Source organism: Ornithorhynchus anatinus, chromosome 10 (genome assembly GCF_004115215.2).
Source record: "Ornithorhynchus anatinus isolate Pmale09 chromosome 10, mOrnAna1.pri.v4, whole genome shotgun sequence".
In the NCBI taxonomy this organism is placed as follows: domain Eukaryota; kingdom Metazoa; phylum Chordata; class Mammalia; order Monotremata; family Ornithorhynchidae; genus Ornithorhynchus; species Ornithorhynchus anatinus.
Window position 1 is genome coordinate 49840227 of NC_041737.1, and position 20949 is coordinate 49861175.

The 20949-nt window shown below is 51.7% G+C and overlaps 1 protein-coding gene across 5 annotated transcripts; it reads left to right on the forward strand.

Annotated features, from left to right (window-relative positions):
• Positions 1-4577: 4577 nt before the first annotated feature.
• Positions 4578-19836, forward strand: LOC100075884 (aldo-keto reductase family 1 member B1-like). 5 transcript variants are annotated; one of them, XM_029073923.2, is made up of 12 exons: positions 4578-4693; positions 8466-8633; positions 10766-10882; positions 11328-11405; positions 13961-14083; positions 14555-14661; positions 15754-15786; positions 16007-16088; positions 16765-16848; positions 18029-18111; positions 18581-18725; positions 19372-19474. In XM_029073923.2, exons 1-12 carry the CDS (start codon positions 4628-4630, stop codon positions 19375-19377), a joined length of 1092 nt encoding a protein of 363 aa, XP_028929756.1. In that variant the 5' UTR covers positions 4578-4627; the 3' UTR covers positions 19378-19474. The 5 variants fall into 5 exon arrangements, with proteins under 5 accessions (XP_028929756.1, XP_028929757.1, XP_028929759.1 ...); XM_029073924.2 differs by lacking the exon at positions 15754-15786 and having other exon boundaries at positions 4579-4693; XM_029073926.2 differs by lacking the exon at positions 19372-19474 and having other exon boundaries at positions 4579-4693; positions 18607-18715.
• Positions 19837-20949: the final 1113 nt, after the last annotated feature.

The window sequence follows — 20949 nt, forward strand, 5'->3', positions numbered from 1 at the left end:
TCCTCCCCGCAACTCACCGTAAACGGATGTGTCCGTTTATTGTTACATCGGACTCTCCCAAGCGCTTTATACGGGGGTTTGTGCACGGTGAGCACTCAGTAAATACGATCGAACGAGCGAGTTCTTGAATAACCGTATCCGTTGGCTCATGTCCGTGATGGTCGTATATTTGCCTGCCTTGTCTTCCCTCTTTCACCGTGAGTTCCCAAAAGGCTAGGAATAGGCACTGAGTCGCAGGCTCAGAATAGCAGGGCTGCTGAGAGCGACATTTCACCCCTCCCCTTCCTCTGCTGTCTCGGGCCTCCTTGGGCCCCGGCATTGGGGGAAAACACGGTCACGTGGCTCTCTAGAAATAGGGACGTTATTCGAGTTTGGAAGTTCCCGGGAGCTTGACTGCAAATTCAAATCCCGGAGGACCGACGGGAGTGATGGTGAACTCGGGCGGGGTTATGCGAGCACCGTCTTGCCCCATCACCTATGGATTTGAGTTCAGGCCAGAGTCGGGCCAGGTTGGATCAGGCTGGGCAGAACTCAAATACAGAGCTTTTTATAAATACACAGGGCTGGGCCGGAGGCCCCGGACTTGCTCGGTGAATGCTCGGTGAGCTGGTAGCCGTAAGCAGGATATTCGCACTTATTCTGTCTCTAATGGGAGTGAAGAGTTACGAGTTACCCTTGCCCTAAGGAAACCCGTCGATAGGCTGAAGGGAATCATCCCTATAATGATAAGAATCAAAATAATAATAATGGTGCTTGTTAAGCACTTACTATGTGCCAAGCACTGTTCTGAGCCCTGCGTAGATACAAGTTAAACAGGTTGGACACAGTCCCTGTTCCACCTGGGGCTCCCATGCGTAATCCCCATTTTACAGAGGAGGTAACTGAGGGCCACAGAAGTAAAGTGAGTTGCCCAAGGTCACACAGCAGACTTGTGGCAGAGTAGGGATTAGAACCCGGGTCCTTCTGACTCCAAGGCCCGCGCTCTATCCACTGAGCTCACTGCTTAGAGAAGCAGCGTGGCTCAGTGGAAAGAGCCCGGGCTTGGGAGTCAGAGGTCATGGGTTCGAGTCCCGGCTCTGCCACCTGTCAGCTGGGTGACTGTGTACCAGTCACTTCACTTCTCTGTGCTTCGGTTGCCTCGTCTGTAAAATGGGGATTAACTGGGAGCCTCACGTGGGACAACCCCATCGCCCTGTATCTACCCCAGCGCTTAGAACAGTGCTCTGCACATAGTAAGCGCTTAACAAATACCAACATTATTTTTATTATTACTTCTCAGCCAAAACTGGATTCTTTCCTCGGGAATATACGATCCTGGTTTCTTAAACCTCCCCTTGCCAAAGGGAGCCATCTTGCAGCCTCAGTTTCCCAGGGCCTCAGGGTTCTACCTTCCTTTCTCAGGGCCTTCTCGCTCCAGTGTGATTTTTGGATGCCCTGATTTTCTACTGTTCCAGCTTCAAGATGGGGGATCCCACAGAACACCAACCGCAAACCGTTTATCCCGCTCCCGGTTCTACGTTAAGTCCCGATGCGCCCTCTCCCACACCCTTAGAATCAAAGCTGGGCTCTGGAGACGCAGATCTATGGATTCATCCTCTTGAAATCTCCAGGTAGTCATTATCTGGGGAGGTAATCGACAGCCCCCTGAGGTAAAAATTCCTCGAGGGCAGGGAGCATGTCTGTTAATTCTATTAGAGTCTCCCAAGAGTGTTCTGCACATAGCAGGCAGGCAATAAAATCTTTTGCTTGATTTATCGTGACGCAACGCGCTTTTACCTGAAGTAGGCAGAGTCGTTTTGCAGAAGGTATAACTTCTGCACTACTGAATTTTCCCGGGCAAAGCGTGCAAGAGATTCTACCGGTCTGCTCCCTTGCAGAGCCTTATTAAAATCCTATCTCCCGGGGGCCTCCCCCCACCAAGTCTTCATTTCCCTGACTCCCCTCCCTTCTGCGTCGCCTATCCGCTCGGCTCTCTACCTGTTAAGCGCTTGAAATTCAGCCCCACGGCACTTAGGCGCGTGATTTATTTGTAAATAATTTAGGGTACATAAATGTATTTTAATAAATCATAATTTATTTAGATCCTGTCTCCCCCTCAAGACGGTAAGCTCCTCGTGGGCAGCCGTAACGTGTCTACCGACACTTATGCGGTACCGTCCTAATCCCTTCGTACGATGTTCTGCGCATCGTGAAACGCTCGCTACATACCGTTAATGTTGATTGACATATACTCCATTCAGCTGTATTTATTGAGCACTTCCTGGGTTCGAAGCACTGTACTAAGCGCTAGAAACAGCATGGACTAACGGATAGAGCGCGGGCCCGGGACTCAGAAGGGACTGGGTTCTAATCCCAGCTCCACCACTCGTCTGCTGTGTGACCTTGGGGAAGTCGCTAATCTTCTCTGTGCCTCAGTCACCTCATCTGTACAATGGGAATTGAGACTGTGAGCCCCACGTGGGACGGGGGCAGCGTCCAACCAGATTTGCTTTTATCCACCCCAGTGCCCGGCCTGTAGCGTTGAACAAATACCGTTATTTTTACAATCTAACAATAAACAGACACGTTCCCTGCTCACTGGATGCAATATCACTATCCTTCGAATTGACGGGCGGGGTAAGCTATTACTCCCGCTCGGGGCCGCCTTTCCCCTCCTCCGGCCTCTCCTTCGGCCTCTCTCTTTGAATGCCCTCAACTGTGATTGCGCCTCTCCCCCTTTCACTCTGCCCAGAAGCCTTGACATCTTCTCTAACGGCTAGCAGGCCACCCCCTCACCCCAGAGCCGGAGAAGGAGGCCGTAAATCGTAGGGGGAGGGAAGACGAACACGACGACGCATCCGAGCCCTTCGGCCTTACGACGGTGAATGTTTTGCGATTTCAGCCCCGCTTGCAGTCTCCACCCGCGGCAGTCCGATGAAACTCGGTGAATGCCAACCTTTCATTCATTCACTAGTATTTATTGAGCGCTTACTATGTGCAGAGCACTGTACTAAGCGCTTGGAATGTACAATTTGGCAACAGATAGAGACAATCCCTGCCCCCTGACGGGCTCACGGTCTAATCGGGGGAGACGGACGGACAAAAACAAGACAGCTTAATTGCAATGAATAGAATCGGGGGGATGCACACCTCATTAACCTCATTGAAGCAGCGTGGCGCAGTGGAAAGAGCACGGGCTTTGGAGTCAGGGCTCATGAGTTCGAATCCCAGCTCTGCCACTTGTCAGCTGTGTGACTGTGGGCAAGTCACTTAACTTCTCTGTGCCTCAGTTCCCTCATCTGTAAAATGGGGATTAACTGTGAGCCCCACATGGGACAACCTGATTCCCCTGTGTTTACCCCAGCGCTTAGAACAGTGCTCGGCACATAGTAAGCGCTTAACAAATACCAACATTATTATTAACAAAATAAATAGGGTGATAAATATATACAAATGAGCATAGTGCTGAGGGGAAGGGAGAGGGGGAGGAGCAGAGGGAAAGGGGGGAAAGGGGGCTTAGATGAGGGGAGGTGAAGGGGGGGCAGAGAGGCAACAGAGGGAAAAGGGGAAGCTCAGTCTGGGAAGGCCTCCTGGAGGAGGTGAGCTCTCAGTAGGGCTTTCAAGAGGGGAAGAGAATCAGTTTGGCGGAGGTGAGGAGGGAGGGGTCACGCGTGGCTCAGTGGAAAGAGCCTGGGCTTCGGAGTCAGGGGTCATGCGTTCGACCCCCGGCTCTGCCACTCGTCAGCTGGGCGACTGTGGGCGAGTCACTTCACTTCTCTGTGCCTCAGTCACCTCATCTGTAAAATGGGGATTAACTGGGAGCCTCACGTGGGGCAACCCGATTCCCCTGCATCTCCCCCAGCGCTTAGAACGGTGGTCTGCACGTAGTAAGCGCTGAACAAATACCAACATTATTATGGGTAAACCTCATTGCCTTGTGTCCACCCCAGCGCTCGGGACAGTGCCGTGCCCATAGTGAGCCCTTACCAAATGTCATCGTGATTATTATTATTGAGAAATAATTATATTCGGGCCCCGCAGATCTGCCATCTGCTCCTAAGGGCCCTGTACTCGTGCCAGCCTTCTCCCCTTACCGTTGCTAAGGAAAGGGGGGGCTTTGATTGCAGCTTTTTAATGTGCACTATGGGTTTACGGAATCTCGGTTAACCTAGAGGCAGGAAACTCTGCAGAGGCGCCGGGTACCAAAACAGGAGTGAGGGTTGGCGAAAGAGAAGAATCCACTTAAAAGAATCAAAACAGCAGCTGTGCAAGAGGGGTGCATACTTGGGGGGGGGGGGGATACGCATTTCAAAACGCTTCTCCAACTCCGCCTCCTCCTCCAATCGGATCGGACTTTTCTCCCTTTCGTTTCCGTCCAAATTAGTGTCGGTGGAGACGCGGGGTCGCTGGAAATCGCCTCCGTTAAAGAGACGGGAGAGAAAATAATGGCAGTTTGAGGGCGTCGGCCGCCGCCTTCTTAAAGGGACAGGACGAGGTTTCCGGGTGGGCCGCGTCCCGGCCAATCAGAAGCGGGCCGCCCCCCGCCGCTAGCCAATCGGCTGGCCGCCTGCTCCTCCGCTCCCCCCCGCCCCTCCGGACTAAGGCTCGGCCCTCCCCCTTGGCGGGACTTGCCTGGACCACAGGCGCCATGGCCACCTTTGTGGAGCTCAACACCGAGGCCAAGATGCCCACTGTGGGGCTGGGCACCTGGAAGGTAAATGCCGGTGCTTTTTTAAAAATAAAATCCTGATTGCTATCATCGAATGCCTTCGAGCGGTTTCCCAGGCAGAGCGATAATTTGGGTAGATCTTAGCCGGAACGGCCGGCCTCGTGCCGTAAGCTGTCGCCCTTAGGGTCTCTCTCCGTCTAGCCGCCGGTCTGCCTCTTCCACCTTCGCCTAGCGTGAGAGAATCGGGCCCCCTAATGACGGGTCCACAATACAGAAGCAGCACGGCTCAGTGGAAAAGAGCCCGGGCTTCGGAGTCAGAGGCCACGGGTTCGAATCCCGGCTCGGCCACTTAATAATGTTGGTATTTGTGAAGCGCTTACTATGTGCAGAGCACCGCCCTAAGCGCTGGGGGAGATACGGGGTCAACAGGTTGTCCCGCGTGAGGCTCACGATCTCAATCTCCATTTTCAGATGAGGTAACTGAGGCACAGAGAAGTTAAGTAACTTGCCCAAGGTCACACAGCTGACAGGCGGCGGAGCCGGGATTCGGACCCATGAGCGATGACTCCCAAGCCCGGGCTCTTTCCAACGAGCCACGCTGCTTCGCTTGTCAGCCGTGTGACTGTGGGCGAGTCACTTCGCTTCTCGGTGCCTCAGTTACCTCCTCTGGAAAATGGGGATGAGGACTGTGAGCCCCACGTGGGACGACGTGATTCCCCCGTGTCTACCCCAGCGCTTAGAACGGTGCTCCGCACGTAGTAAGCGCTCAACAGATACCAACATTATTAATACGCGCCCTTTGGGCCTTCCAGAGACCACTTTGGCTTAAGCGGCTCCAAAATCCATTTGTTTATTTACCGGCCCGTCCAGGGTGTTTGCAAAAGTAACGACGGTTGTGTCGGTATTTGTTAAGCGCTTACTTTGTGCAGAGCACTGTTCTAAGCGCTGGGAGATACAGGGGCATCGGGTCGTCCCCCGTGAGGCTCACGGTTAATCCCCATTTTACGGACGAGGTCGCTGAGGCACAGAGAGGTTAAGTGACTCGCCCACGGTCACGCCGCTGACAAGCGGCAGAGCCGGTTATCTGTAAGCGCTTACCCTGTGCCAGGCGCTCCGCCAGGCGCTGGGGTGGATCGGGTTGGACAGAGTCCCCGTCCCACGTGGGGCGCAGAATCTCGATCCCCATTTTACAGATGAGGGAACTGAGGCCCAGAGAAGAAAAGTGACCGGGCTTGGTCACGCAGCAGACAAGTCAGAGGTCATGCGTTCGAATGCCGGCTCCGCCACTTGTCAGCTGCGTGACTGTGGGCAAGTCACTTACCTTCTCTGTGCCTCAGTTCCCTCATCTGTAAAATGGGGATTACCCTGTATCTACCCCAGCGCTAAGAACAGTGCTCTGCACATAGTAAGTGCTTAACGAATACCGACATTATTATTATTAAGTGGAGCTGGGATTAGAACCCGTGACCTTCTGACTCCCACTACACCAAGCTGCATCCCCAGTCTTCTCCAACACCACATTTCAAAAGGATCGATGCTTGCGGTTGAGTGGGTTTTATTCTCCCTGCCCCTCACCAGCTGGGGTGGAGTTGCGGTGGAGGGAGTTTAGAGCCCTTGGCGTCGGTCCCGGCACTAGATGCCGCCCGCCCCCGTGCTGGCTTTACGTGACCCGATTCTAGCGGCGGGATACGAGGGGCGTCGCGCGCCAGGGATTCCGCGGGTTTACTTTGCCGACCCTTCAGCGGAGCTTAATTGGAAACGCAGTGGGTGAGGCGGGTGGTTCGCCGGGCCAGCTGAACCGAATGTTTGCTGGCCAGGGAATTTTAAGAAGGGCCAAAACATTCCTACCCTCTGCTCCGCTCTTGGCTGACCGAAAACACAACCCAAACGGGAAAGTCTGGCCCCCTGAACGGATTTAGTTTTGAGCTTGAACCGGGTTCAGTGATTCCATGGCTAGGAAATGGAGCGGGGGCTTTTAAAAATAGGCTTTTCGCGTGATCCTCTCGATTTCGTAATTGTTGACGGGGTTCTTATTATTATATATGAGAAACCTGAGGCGTGGAGAAGTTAAGTGACTTACCCAAGGTCGCACAGCAGGCGAGTGGCGGAGCTGGGATTAGAACCCAGGTCCTCCGACTGCCGGGACCGTGCTCTTTCCACTAGGTCACACTGCCGCGTATGGGAAGGGAGAGTTTCTGCCAACTCCACTGTATTGTACTCTCCCAGGTGCTTAGTACAGTCCTCTGCAAACTGAATATCACTGGCTGATTGATAGAAACCTTAGTCAGGATGGACAAGTGGTTTGACACTTCTGGGTTTCCATGGCGACCCTCGCTCGCTTCCGGGTGTACTTCTAGATGGGATCCCTTATCGTCAAATCCCTAGACCATCGGCTTAGCGGACATCATCTGTGAGTCACGGTCTGGATCGAGGCAGCCTTTTTTTTGTAATCAGTTCTCTGTGGCTCACTATCTCCTCTTTGCTCTGTTTTCTTCTGTCCCCTTTCTCCCTCTGACATGGCCTCCCTCACCCTTTCAGGAGAGCGAAGATCTATAGGGAAGCAGTACGGGCTGGAGAAAAGACCACGAGCCTGGGAGTCAGAGGACCTGGGTTCTAATTCCAGCTCTGACCCCTGAGATGGGACCTTGGGCTAATCTCATAACATATCTGTGCCTCAGTTTCCTCATCTGTAATTAGGGGATTCATATCTGGGCTCCTTCTTATTTAGACTGTGAGTTCCATGTGGGACCGGTACTGTGCCTGATCTTGCATGTATCCCACTGCTTATTGAACCGTAACAATTACCTCCGTTACGATTATTATTATTATTATTATCAGTAGCAGCTTGGGGTTGCATAACATGGGGCCCTCATACCGTCTGAGATCTCCTAATCATTTCATCTTCCTCCAGATCCAACATAAAAACGAGTTTGCAAATGTATCCCGACCTCACCGGGCTCAAGATTCACACGTGCGCACACTCACACACACACACACCTTTTCACACGAAGACTTCAGTGTCCATTCTGGCCTCCTATTTGGATTGCTCTTAATGGGTTCCAGTGTCCCCAGAATTAACTCTGTCCAATCCCACAGTCTTCATGAGGCCCTCTGTATTGAGAGGTCAGCAGAGTGAATGGAGCAAACTCCTCCCATTAGTCTTAGCTGTCTTCACGCAGAATCCTGCCGGCGCACAGCACAGGAAATAAGAGAAAACACAAACTGGTTTCTGCCCACTTGATAAATCTAGCCTGCAAGAAGCAGCCCGGAGGTTGAAATTCACAACAGTCCTTTCCTTAAATGGGAATCGGGGGATCTGGGGGCTCATTCTGGCTTCACCTTTTGCCTACCCAGTGAAGTTAGGCAAGTCACTGACCTTGTTTGTGCCTCAGTTTTCTCACCTGAAAATCAGGAATTCAGTACCTGCTCTCCCTCCCACTTAAACTGCACGCCCTGACCTGATTATCTAGTCATTTACCCCAGCATCTAGTACAGTGCTTGGCACACAGCGAGCGCTTAGCAGACGCCCCTATTATTATTGTTCTTATTCTCTGAGCCTCGGTTTCCTTGTCAAGCGAGCTGTTCTTCCCTCTCAGACCTTGAGCCTCATGTGAAACTGGGAGTTATATCTACCCCAGTGCTTAGCACAGTGCTTTACGTATAGTGAGTCCTTAACGGATACCACAGGCATCATTAGCCAAGGGATCCCTCCAAGACCTCGGCTGAGATTGGCAGGGGAAGGGCCGCCACGTCTAGTTTTAGGAAGATAGGTCTCGAAAGACTTTACCTTTCTTTTTTTTCCTCATTTTCCTTTCAGTCGTCCCCCGGCCAAGTGGCGGAGGCAGTGAAGGTGGCAATCGATACCGGATATCGTCACTTCGACTGCGCTCACGTCTACCGGAACGAGAACGAAGTGGGGGACGCCATTCGGCAGAAGATCAAGGAGGGGGTGGTGAAGCGAGAGGACCTCTTTATCGTCAGTAAGGTACAGATCCCGCCTGGAGATGGGGCCAGAAGAGGCCTCATTAGATCGATCGATCGTACGTATTGAGCGCTTACGGTGTGCAGGGCGCCGGACCGAGCACTCGGGAGAGTACGACGGAGTGGGTGGGCACGTTCCCCACCCGCGGGAAGCTTACCGTCTAGGGGGGCTCTAGACGGAAGTGTTAAGATTGTCCGTAAACTGCTTTAACTAGTCACTTTTCTCCTCCAAATACCCAGTTTGTGTCTCAAAAATAACCCAGCAGATTCTCCCCTTTTATGTTCTGGAGAGGGCTGCAAGACATTCTTCCGGCTGTAGAGGAGAATAGGGGAGAGGTCCCCTCTCACCTCCATTTTCTCCCCTAGAGCAGAAAGCTACGGCAAGAGAGACTGGACCTTCCTCTTCAGGTTTGGCGTAAAAATTGTCCTTGTGGAGCCGAGCCACCAGGCTCGCTGCAGGAGACTGAAATAACCTTCACCTGTTGTCCTGACCGGGATATGCCAAACTATCCTGCCTTTTGGGGCTGGTTCTCTGGCCCTTTGCAGAGGCTGAATGACAGCACTCTCTCTTCTTGGGCTCTGAGGAAGGCACTTCTTAGTAACGATAATCGTGGTATCTGTTAAGTGCTTGACCGTGTGCCAAGGACTAAGCTAGATACGCATTATACACAATAGATAAACAGGAAGCTAAGACTCCGGCCTGGGAGTCAGGAAACCTGGACTCTAATCCGAGCGTTGCCCGATTCTGTTGTGCTGTGCTCTCCCGAGCGCTTAGAACAGTGCTCTGCGCTTAGTAAGCGCTCCCTAAACGCCACAGACGACGCAGTGGATGGCCTTTGGCGACCACTGGCCCGGTAATCATTTTTCTCCGGAGAGATCGTGGGCTTTGAATGCCGTGATTTTTGTCTTTTTTAATGGTATTTGCTAAGCACTTACTGTGCCAGGCACTGTACTAAGAGCTAGGGTAGATACAAACTAGCGTGGTTGGACCCAGTCCATGTCCCCCGGGGGGCTCGCAGTCTTCATCCTCATTTCGCAGATGAGGAAACTGAGGTCCCGTGAAGTGATTAGGAGCAAACTGCCCTCCTCTCCCACCCAACGCCCCCATAGTACAGAAGTACAGGGCCCATTCCATTTTGATGCCTTCGTCGGTATTTGGCAAATAATTGCCTGGCACAGATTTGGCATAATTGTAACATTTTGGATGGGAAAATCGACTTTTAAATTTACTATAAAATGTATAGGGCATTTAGTAAGCAGTTAACCATGTACGAAGCGCTTGGGTTAATACGAGATCATCAGTTAAGAACCAGTCCCTGCCCCTTTAAAGGAATCACAATCAGTGCCTTTGAGGGAGACTTCTTAACTTGTTTTAGAGTCTGTTTAAGCAGTTTATGCCCTTTTAGCAGTTGATAGTCACCCCACCCTCAACCTCACAGCAGCTGTGTATAGAGCCGTAATTTATTTATCTGTATTAATGTCTGCCTCCCCCTCGAGACTGTAAGCTCCTTTCGGGCAGGGAACTTGTCTGTCAACTCCGTTGATTTCTACTCTCCCAAGCGCTTAGTACTGTGTTCTGTACAGAGCCAGCACTCAATAAATCCCACTGATTGATTTAATCTTTTCTTTAAAAGAAGGAAACTTTTCAATCTTCTTTGAGTGTTTGAACTATATGAAGTTCCACACATCCTTTGTTCTTTGAGTGAAACCCTAACCTGTGCCTGCCAAGCTAGGAAATAATCTATCTAATCGTAATAACCTATCTAGAGAAACAGCGTGGCATAGTGGAAATAGCAGAAGCCCAGGAGCCAGGAGACCTGGGTTCCGTTCCTGACTCGGCCACTTGCCTCCTGTGTGACCTTGGGCAAGTCACTTAACTCTGGGCCTCGGTTTCCTCATCTGTAAAATGGGGGTGCAATACCTGTTCTCCCTCCTATTTAGATTGTGAGCTCCATAGTGCTCACTGTGTCCAACCTGACTATCTTGCATCTGACCCAGGGCTCGGTACTGCGTTCGACCCAGAGGAAGTGCTTAACAAATGCTATGCGTGACGATAGAGAATTATTATTACTCTCATTATGGCCCGTCCACGACCCTTCCCGGATCACCACGTTTCACTGTAATCCTCCTTTCCAGCTGTGGTCCACGTTCCACGAGAAGCACTTGGTGAAGGGGGCCTGCCAGAAGTCACTCAGCGAGCTCCAACTGGATTACCTCGACCTGTACCTCATTCACTGGCCTATAGGATTTAAGGTTTCTTGGCTCTCTCCCTTCCCGTCCCCGGTTCCCCGAGCAAAGTTGGACGGCTCCCCCCGGCCCAGCTGGGCGGTGGGCGCTTAAGGGAGGGTGACCGGCCGCACTCTTTCGAAGGGAAACCCCCTCTATCTGGGAAAAGCAATTTGAGAAACCGGGCAGGGTCATTTGGAAGAGGATCGGAGGCCTTCGAGGGCTTAATCAGAAACCGCGGGTGGCCCAGTCTTCTCCAAAACATGAACAAATTGAATTTCCAGCCCCGGATCCTGGTTTTGTAAGCAGCTCAGCAGGGTGCAGGCAGGGACGTGTTTTTATTTCCTTCTCCAGAGTCAGGAACTCAGTAATTAGGGGGGACGGAATTGTTTTTGAGTCCATATGAAGATTTTTTCCCTGGGGCACTGAGGGAGAGAGCATCAGCGGTCAGCTTTCTGCTTCACAATTTCAGGCTGGGGAGGTATTCATGCCTTTGGATGAGGAAGGCCACATCATTTCCAGCAACACCAGCCTCGTGGACACGTGGGAGGTAGGTTCCGGCTCTTTTGGTCCGTGGGGGGCCTGGAGGGCGGGGAGGGTTCCCAGGCCCATCCCGGGGACCATCCTGGGGTCCGAATGGGGGACCGCCCCAGGGACCTTGCCCGGTCCGCGTTCCCCCTTCTCTCCGGTGAAGTCGAAATCCTCTCACACCCACTGCGGAGCCTTGATCTGAACCACTCTCCCTTCTCTAAGGCCCGCCCAGGTCAGGTTTGACTCGCATTGCCGGGAACATCCTGTCGGGTCCCAGAGGATTCATTCTCGGCCCACAAGTGAGAGGTGAAAATCAGAATGCGCAGTCAGTTCGCTCCAACGCGTTACTGCGCTACCCCAGTTAGCGCTCTTTCTCGGTTCCGTGGAAATGAGAACGTTAGGTAAGAGGGCATTAAAACGAAGTCGAGTTTCCCACAGGAAGTAGTGTGAAATGCATTAATCGGCCAGGTAATCGATGGTCTTTATGGAGGGTTTACTGTGTGCGGAGCGCCGTCCCCTGGGAGAGGACAATAGAATAAGTGTGGGCAATCCCTCACCCCAAAGATCTTACGGTCGAGTTGGGAAAGCAGACAGTGAAATAGATTACAGGCAGGGGTAGAGACACCCAAATCGAAGGATGTGGACAGAAGCGCTTAGGGGATGATAATATCAGTATACATTTAAAGAGATCAAAAGCGGAATAAATATCAGTTGAGATTATTAGCGTACATGATAACAGTGATATTTATTATGTGCTTACCGTGTGTCAAGTGCAGGGGTAGATACAAGATAATCAGATTGGCACAGCCCTAATCCTACCGGGGACTCTCACTCTAAGAGGGAGGGAGACCGGTATTTTATCCTCCTCATTTTATAGGTGACGAAACCAAGACGCAAAGGTGCCCGCGGGCATCTGGCGTTGCTTATGCCCTTCATCCTTTCCTTTTATTCACCCCGCCCTCAGCCCCACAGGACTTATATATGGATCTGTAATTTACTTATCATTAATGTCTGTCTCCCCCTCTAGGCTGTAAACTCACTGGGGGCAGGCAACGCGTCTACCAACTCTTTGTCCTCTTTCAAGCCCAAAGTCCGATCCTCAACACACAGTAAGCACTCAATACATACCTCTGATTGATCCAGCAGGCAATAGTAGAGCAGGGACTAGAACCCAGGTCCCCCGATTCCCAGGCCCATCCTCTTTTCGCTAGGCGGCCCTGCTTCTAATGAGGATCAAATACCCATGTAAATAAGTACCGATAATAAAAGGATTTGAATCCAAGCAATTAAATGTAAAATGGTAACATACGTAAACCTAGTGTGGAAAGAACATGGGCTTGGGAATCAGAGGTCATGGGTTCTGATCCCGGCTCCGCCTCGTGTCTGCTGTGTGACCTTGGAGAAGGCATTTCCCTTCTCTGGGCCTCAGTTGCCTCATCTGTAGAATGGGGGTGAAGACTGTGACCCCCCCTACATGGGACAGCCCGATTAGAGAAGCAGCGTGGCTCAGTGGAAAGAGTGTGGGCTTGGGAGTGAGAGGTCGTGGGTTCTAATCCCGGCTCCACATCTTGCCAGCTGTGTGACTTTGGGCAAGTCACTTAACTTCTCTGTGCCTCATTTACCTCATCTGTAAAATGGGGATTAAAACTGTGAGCCCCACATGGGACAACCTGATCACCTTGTATCCCCCAGAGCTTAGAACAGTGCTTTGCACATAGTAAGCCCTTAACAAATACCACCATTTATTTTTATTTATTTACCCCAGCACTTGGAATAGTGCTTGGCACATAGTAAACATTTAACAAATGCCATCATTATTATTATTATAATTGCTTCACCAGGAGCTTCACATATGTTGCAGGTTTACTTCAGCACATCTAATTTAATTACAGATTTTAAGCTCTTACACTATTTGCTGCAAGCGGTATCTGGCTGTGCTTAAAGAACCACCTGATTTCCAGACATTAAAGAAGTAAATTGCGACTATTTTCATAAACGCTGTGGGGCTGAGGGAGCGGTGAATATCAGGTGCTTAAAGGGTCCAGATCCAAGTGCGTAGACGAAGCGGAAGGGAGGGGGAGAAGGGGAAAAGATGGCTTAGTTGGGGAAGGCCTGTTGGAGGAGATGTGATTTTAATAACTCTGAAATGACCGTTCCCCTCTCCCCATTCCTTTCCCTCCGTCAACAGTGGGCCAATTTAAGCAAATGAGTAATCTAAACCAGGGACCAGGGAACAAGGGACCAGTGGCAGAGTCTGAGAACCAGTTCCGTGAACTAAAGAGTCTTCTGTCCCCGTACCAGTATCGATCGCGTATGAGACCGCGAACCGTGGACCAAGACCTGAGCTGGTTAACCTTTCCAGTCACAAGCGTACCGTCTCTGACTCAACCTGAAGTCACACCTTCTTTGTCTGAAACCCCAGGGAGATTCGTCAAAGGATCATTGCCCTGGCCCAGCCGGGGCCTCCCCGCCAATCAAGGAGCCCCGCTATCCAAGAGCAATCCCGGCTTGCCTTTAGGAGGGGCCCCGTGACTCTTTATTTCGGCAGTCACGAAGAGGCTGTCTCCTCCCCAGGCCATGGAGGAGCTGGTGGACGCCGGGCTGGTGAAAGCCATCGGAGTCTCCAACTTCAACCACGAGCAGATCGAGAGGATCTTGAACAAACCGGGACTGAAGTACCTGCCGGCCACTAACCAGGTAAGTGATCCGTGGAAGGATGGATCCCGGCCGGAGAGACCTGGGGACCTTCTGACCGTGTAAGTCCGAAGGACCCCCAGGGCAGAGGCAGGGTGAGGAGGCGGGTCCCTGGCTGGGCCGAGTCGGCCTAAGGTTGAGCGAGTCAGTGATGCTGCCCGGAAGGGAACTACGGGAGAAATTTGCTAAGGGGACGGTAGAAGGGGCCCCGAGGCTTCAGTGGTCAGCCGGAAGTCGGGGAGTCACGTTCTTCCGCCCGGGAGACTTGATGAGTGTTGACAGCTGAGTAAAATCCCGGGCCACCTCACAGTTATGGAAATAGTTCTGTTTCTTGGAGAGGAAGGGACCGTCGGCGGGATCCCGTCCCTCCCGGAAGAACGGCAGGTGGTGAACGGCGCCCGTTTTGGAAGGATCCAGCTGGGCGTGTGCCGACCCACACGCACCCTGGCTTCCTGTGATCATTCCCTCCTGCAGGTGGAGTGCCACCCGTACCTCACCCAGGTCAAGTTGATAAATTACTGCCAGTCCAAGGGGATTTCGGTAACGGCCTACAGCCCTTTCGGCTCCCCGGATAGGCCATGGTAAGACTTTCTCCCGTCCGTCTTCATGGGGGGTGTAAAATGATCATCTGTGATAATGATGTGGGGATTTGTTAAGCGCTTACTCTGTGCAGAGCACTGCTCTAAGCGCTGGGGTAGACACAGGGGAATCAGGTTGTCCCACGTGGGGCTCACGGTCTTAATCCCCATTTTACAGATGAGGTCACTGAGGCCCAGAGAAGTGAAGCGACTCGCCCACAGTCACACAGCTGTGTGGCAGAGCCGGGATGCGAACCCATGACCTCTGACTCCAAAGCCCGGGCTCTTTCCACTGAGCCATGCCGATGGGGACAGGACCCAGGAAATAATAGCCGGGATATCGTTACGCGCTCACCGTGCGTCAAGCACTGTTCTAAGCGCCGGGGAAGATACAAGAGAATCAGTCCCCGTCTCACCCGGTGCTCACAGGCTAAGTAGGAAGGAGAACGGGTATTGAATCCCCATTTTACGGATGAGGAAACTAAGGCACGGAGAAGTGACTTGCCCAGGGTCACGCAGGCACGTGGTGGAGCTGGGATTAGAAGCTAAGTCTTCTGACTTCCAGGCCTGAGCTCTTTCCGCTAGGCCACGCTGCCCTTCGACGCATCCGGGCCTCCTAGAGTTCCCCTTTCGGCCTGTGGGCCGGTTCAGTGCATCTCCTCCGTGGAGAGCCCTGGGGCTCCGGATTCGAGCCGTAGGTGGGGGCCCGAGGGTGCGAGCCCCCGGTTTGCCTCTGACTCCCTGAGAAATTCGTCACCTCTGGGTGCCCGGATCAAGAAGCAGCGTGGCGTAGTGGATAGAGCAAGGCCCCGGGAGCCAGAAGGTCGTGGGTTCTAATCCCCGCTCCGCCACTTGTCTGCTGTGTGACCTTGGGCAAGTCACTTCACTTCTCTGGGCCTCATTTACTTCATCTGTAAAATGGGGATCGAGACTGTGAGCTCCGCAGAGACTGTGGCCAACCCGGTTTGCTCGGATTCACCCCGGCGCTTAGTGCATCCCTGGCAGTAGTAACCCTTAACAAATGCCGTTATTTTTACTCTGGAGATAGCATTCTGCTAGAACCCAACAACTCTCTTACTCCCTGGCTCTACCCAGGTCCTGCCCCGTCTCACGCCACGTGCCTGTAAGGTCAGCTGATATGGGAGCGGATGTATCCGTAAACAAAAGCCTCTCCGTCCTTCTGCCTCAGAGAAGGATAACTCACATCTCACACCTCCCATCTGTGAAAACCCCATTTTGACTGTTCAGTCCCAAGCCATCCTTCCCCTTTGCGGGAGAAAAGTGGGGAGAGGGAAAGGGGGTGGAGTAGACCCCGTTTATGAATATGTAATATTCTCGGGTTTCCTAGGGCCAAACCAGAAGACCCTTCTCTCCTGGATGATTCCAAGATTAAGGAGATTGCAGCGAAGCACAAGAAGACCTCCGCACAGGTAGTGTTTTCCACTGACAAGCTTCTCTGAGGAAGCGTCTGTCTCCTCTTAGCCGTGGGGAAGCAGTCAGTCAATCAGTAGTATTTATTGAGCAGCTAGGATGGGCTGAACACCCAACTGAGCACTGGGAGAAGATTTGGTCCCTGCCCTCAAAGAGTTTACATTCTAGCCAGGGAGAAGGGAGATAGACACTCAAATGATTTTCACATGGAAAGAAAGAAAGCAATGGGATGTACGGGTAAGGGTAATCTTAATAATTGGGGAATTTGTCCAGTGCTAACTACGTGCCTGGCACTACACTAAACACTGAAACAGGAGATAATCCCAGTCCCCGTCCTATATGGGACTCCCAGTCAAAGAACAGAGATTTAATCACCATTTTCAGATTCATTCATATTTATGGAGCGCTTACTGTGTGCAAAGCACTGTACTAAGTGCTTGGGAGAGTACACTATAACAACAGACAGACCCATTCCCCGCCCTCTTCGAGCTCACAGTCTAGAAGATGATCAGACAGATGATCAAACCGGGTTCCGCTCCTCGGGATCCTCCCTAGATCAGTTCAGAGGGATTGGACCGGCCTCTTATCCTTCTGTTGCCTGGGGTGAATTTACCCTCTGGGGGCTCAGGAGTGCCAGTTCTCAGTATTACCTCCCCTCCCCATCATTCCCCACAGGTCCTGATCCGGTTTCACATCCAGCGGAACGTGATCGCAATCCCCAAGTCAGTCACCCCGCAGCGCATTGTGGAGAACTTTCAGGTAGGATCCCCGCTGGTCTCCGAAGCCCGGGAACCCCACTTCTTATGGGAAGGGATATCTCCTCTCTAACCCCCCCCTCCTCTGAGTCAGTCAGTTAATTAATCAAAGATATTTACCAAGTGCTTACTTTGTGCCGTACACTCTACTGAACACTCGGTGAGTACAATATAATAGAGTTGGAAGACACTTTCTCTGCCCTCGAGGAGCTTACCGTCTAGTGGGGGAGACAGTCAGGAGCAGTCAGTCGTATTTATCGAGCACTTACCGTGTGCAGGGCACTGTACAAAGGTTTTGGGAAGAGTACGATATAATAGACGCATTCCCTGCCCGCAGTGAGCTTACGGTCTAGAGGGTGAGACAGACGTTAATCGATATAAGTAAAATTACAGATATGTACATAAGCGCCTCGGGGCTCGGGGGAGGGATGAATGAAGGGAGCAAGTTAAGGCGACGCGGAAGGGAGTGGGAGAAGAGGAAAGGAGGGCTTAATCAAGGAAGGCCTCTTGGAGGAGATGGGCCTCCAATAAGGCTTTGAAGGAGGGAAGAGACAGGGGAAACAGAAAAATATAAGGATCTGGACATAAGTGCTGTGGGGTTGGGGTTGGACTGAATATCAAAGTGCGTAAGGGGCCACCCCCAAAAATATAGGTGATGCAGAAGGGAGGGTGAATAGGGGAAATGAGAAGTTAGGAAAGGCTTCTCGGAGGATACGTAATTTTAGTAAGGTCGTGACCGACAGGTGTGGTGAGGAGTGGGCCTTCAAGGACCCCGCGAGCGTTTGCGTTCAGCCTCCCAGAAGATGCAGATATTTCTCTGTGTTCAACTAGAACCTTTATCTCGAGCAGAAAGAGAACAAACCTAGGCCAGAAAAATTACTGCCTAAGGCCTTGTTCACAGCCAAAGAATGATCTTCATTCTTCCTTCTCTCCCGCGCCCCAGACGAGACTTCGATTGAATGTCTTTTTAGTCTTGCATCTCTTTGTTCAGGAGTTTCCAGTTCTTGTTGGGTTTTCAGTGAGTGCTAATCAGGTACCACCCGCTTCCTTCCAACAGAAGAACTCAGCGCCTCCGGGAGTGGGGGAAGAAGATTTAAGGAGTCTTTGTCATCCTTGGAACCGGCTTCAGGGGAAGCGTCCCCTGTCCTTCACCTACCACTGAGCTCCTTGTCTCTTCTTCCCAGGTCTTCGACTTCGAGTTGAGTAAGGAGGAGATGGGAACGATCCTGAGCTTCAACAGAAACTGGAGGGCCTGTGGCATCCAAGCGTAAGTGTCTCACTGTGTTAAACTGGTGCGGATGGGTGGCGGTAATCTGAATCCAGACAGCCCTGGGGGATTGAGGATGGTTTGGGACAACTCTAGACTCCTGGTTTTAGGGCAAATTTTAAACGTATCCCAAAGTCCTAGGGAGAGAATCCTGCAGAGGAGCATGTTCTAGGGCGGTCCAAACGTAAAAAGCTTCACCCAGCAGATTCCCATCTGAACTGAAGATCCCGGAATCAGTTGCGAGACCTTCTTCAAATGGCTCCTTGTGGAAACTCATTTCTTCTTGCAATATAGTTTGTCTTAAATCACATCAGTCGTTCCAAAATGCTTTTGATCAACTGGTCATCCGGGTGAGGGCAGTGTCAGGGCTCTGCTTTGGATGCTCCCTCTGTTCCTTTACCATCCACATCCTTCATCCCCTACCCCGAACCCAGTCGTTAGACGTGAAGATGAACGGCTTGATTTCCAGCTTCTCTTTGAGACTCCTTGTCTTAGGAACAGAATCCAAAACGTCGCGTCCACCTGAGCGTGGCCCGGCCCCTGAGGGAGATGAAACGGCTCTCCCGGCTGTCTCTTCCCAATTTGAACCCTACTCCCAAGGACTCAGGAGGAAGGTGAGGGGAGTTAGGATGCCGTGGTGGTCTAATCCCCACCCTGGAGACTTGGAAGAAGGGAATTCTGCCAGTTTTATTGCAGTGCTCATGGGCACCGTGGCAGGGGACGCTTCAACCGCACTGGAGCGATGACGGCGGACCCCCATCGTTAGGAGAAATAATTCAAAGAATATTTGAAAGTCGCTTCCTAAATGCGGCACCATTTCTGCGAGAGGGTAGTTTATCGTTGACGTGGGAAGCAGCTTGGCCTAGTGGAAAGAGCCCCGGCCTGGGAGTCAGATAACCTGGGTTCTAATCCCAGCTCCGGCACCTGCCCGATCTGTGACCTTGGGCAAGTCACTCGACTTCTTTGGGCCTCAGAGCTGTACCATCTCCTTGCTCGGGGCCACCGTAGAGTGGCTCTGGAGGGTTTCGTGCGGTTCTTCCTCACGCGGCACCCGATCAGTAGTATTTGTTGAGCATCCTGGAGCCCTCGGAATGAGAAGCAGGGAGTGTCTTGCACCCTATACTTGTGTATTTCGATAGGGCGGCAGAGAGTGCCAGAGCCTTCTGTGGACACCAACCGGGGAGGGTTACTAGAACCGCCGCACCGGGATCACATCAGCAATGTCGGCCCCAAAGTAAACGGTCATCTCTTTCTCCACAGAAATGAAAATCACAAGGATTATCCCTTCAAAGCCGAATATTAAAGCCGGGGTCGTCACCGCCCTCTACATGAGCCTCTCGCGGATTTCCCCGGTTCAGTCGCAGATATCTGTGTCTTGTGTCTGTGCCTGTACTGCTGGGTTTGGGTCACGCCTGCTATGCAACAGCAGATCGAACGGCTGAAAGCTGCAAACCAATGTGGGGCCCTAGGGTGTGGCTTTGTGTCTTGGAGCAGCGCTAAATTTAAAATAAGGGCAGGCCCTGAACTCCCCCACTCCAGGGGCGGGCACCGAACGGCTTAGGGAGAGAGAATTCTGCAGATCAAACCACGTAGCCATTATGTCATCAGAAGGGCAGTTTTCTTTCCTTTTGTAACGGCTGGATTTCTGTTGCTCACAGTTGAATTTCTTCTCCGGGGCTTCACAGTTTGTAGATTTTCTGTTTCTATTAAAACGCATTCACGTTAGTGCTGTGTAGTCACCATTGTTTCGGTGTTGATGAACACGTCCGAGGCTGCTTCAGCACTGGCTTCTAGACTCCTGCCAGTCCTCAGTCCGGTGGGAGCTCGCAGTCGGTCTGGCAAACAGGTATTCCCAGTGCAGCGAGCTCGAAATCTCTCGTATTCACGACAGGACTCTGTGTTTTTTACAGAATCTCAGCCAGTTTCTCATTCATTCATTCGTTCAGTCGTATATATGGAGCCCATACTGTGCGCAGAGCACTGTCCTATGCGCTTGGGAGAGGACAGTACAAAAACAGACGGATTCCCTGCCCACAATGAGCTTAGAGTCTAGAGGAGGTTACAGTCTAGCGACGTTCATCCAAATGGTCTCTGAACACCGGTAATGGTGTTTATCCAGCACCTGTTGTCTGCAGAGCACTGAACTAAGGGGTGGGGGAAGTATGAACTGATAGAAAACATCGAGATAACACTTAGGTGTTAACAAGGACTCTGTAAAGTGCAGTGAGTTAAATTTCAGGCCTTTAGCTGGTAGAGGTTAAACCCTTTGATATCTCTTTATTATCCTCTGAGCCAAAGGATAGTCTCTCTCACCCTCACATACACACTGCTTCACACTCATCCATAGCCTGAGCATCCTCCCTTTCCCCACTTTTCTTTTTTTGAAAAAAAACACACACAAAAAAAACACACCGCCATACCAAATTGCAAATGCTATCTACCGATCACTTAATTTCTTTGTATCTATTTCCTCATGTATAAAACAGGGATTCAATCGGTCAGTGCTATTTATCGAGGCCTTACGGCATGCAGAGGACTCTGCTTGGGAGAGTGCAGTACAACAGGGTTGGTAGACGTGATCCCTGCCCACAAGGAGCTTATAGTCCACAGGAAAGCAAAAAAAGCAAAGGGTGGAAACAGTGAGATCCCTGTAATGGAAACCCGTCCCCTCCTCTAAAGCCAACCTTGTGCCCAGTGGTTCTAGAGAAGTCTCCTCAAACTTGTGCGTGGCTTTGTGGAAAGAGCCTGGACTTGGGAGTCGGAGGTCGTGGGTTCTAATCCCAGTACCCCCACTTGTCAGCTGTGTGACTTTGGGCAAGTCACTAAACTTCTCTGTGC

Bases quoted from the DNA above. Each gene is read 5' to 3' on its own strand.
- LOC100075884 (XM_029073923.2), top strand. From the start codon at position 4,628: ATGGCCACCTTTGTGGAGCTCAACACCGAGGCCAAGATGCCCACTGTG. The intron at 16,089-16,764 runs GTAGTGTTTTCC...CATTCCCCACAG, and splicing joins ACAAGAAGACCTCCGCACAG to GTCCTGATCCGGTTTCACAT. The intron at 18,112-18,580 runs GTAAGTGTCTCA...CTTGATTTCCAG, and splicing joins AGGGCCTGTGGCATCCAAGC to CTTCTCTTTGAGACTCCTTG.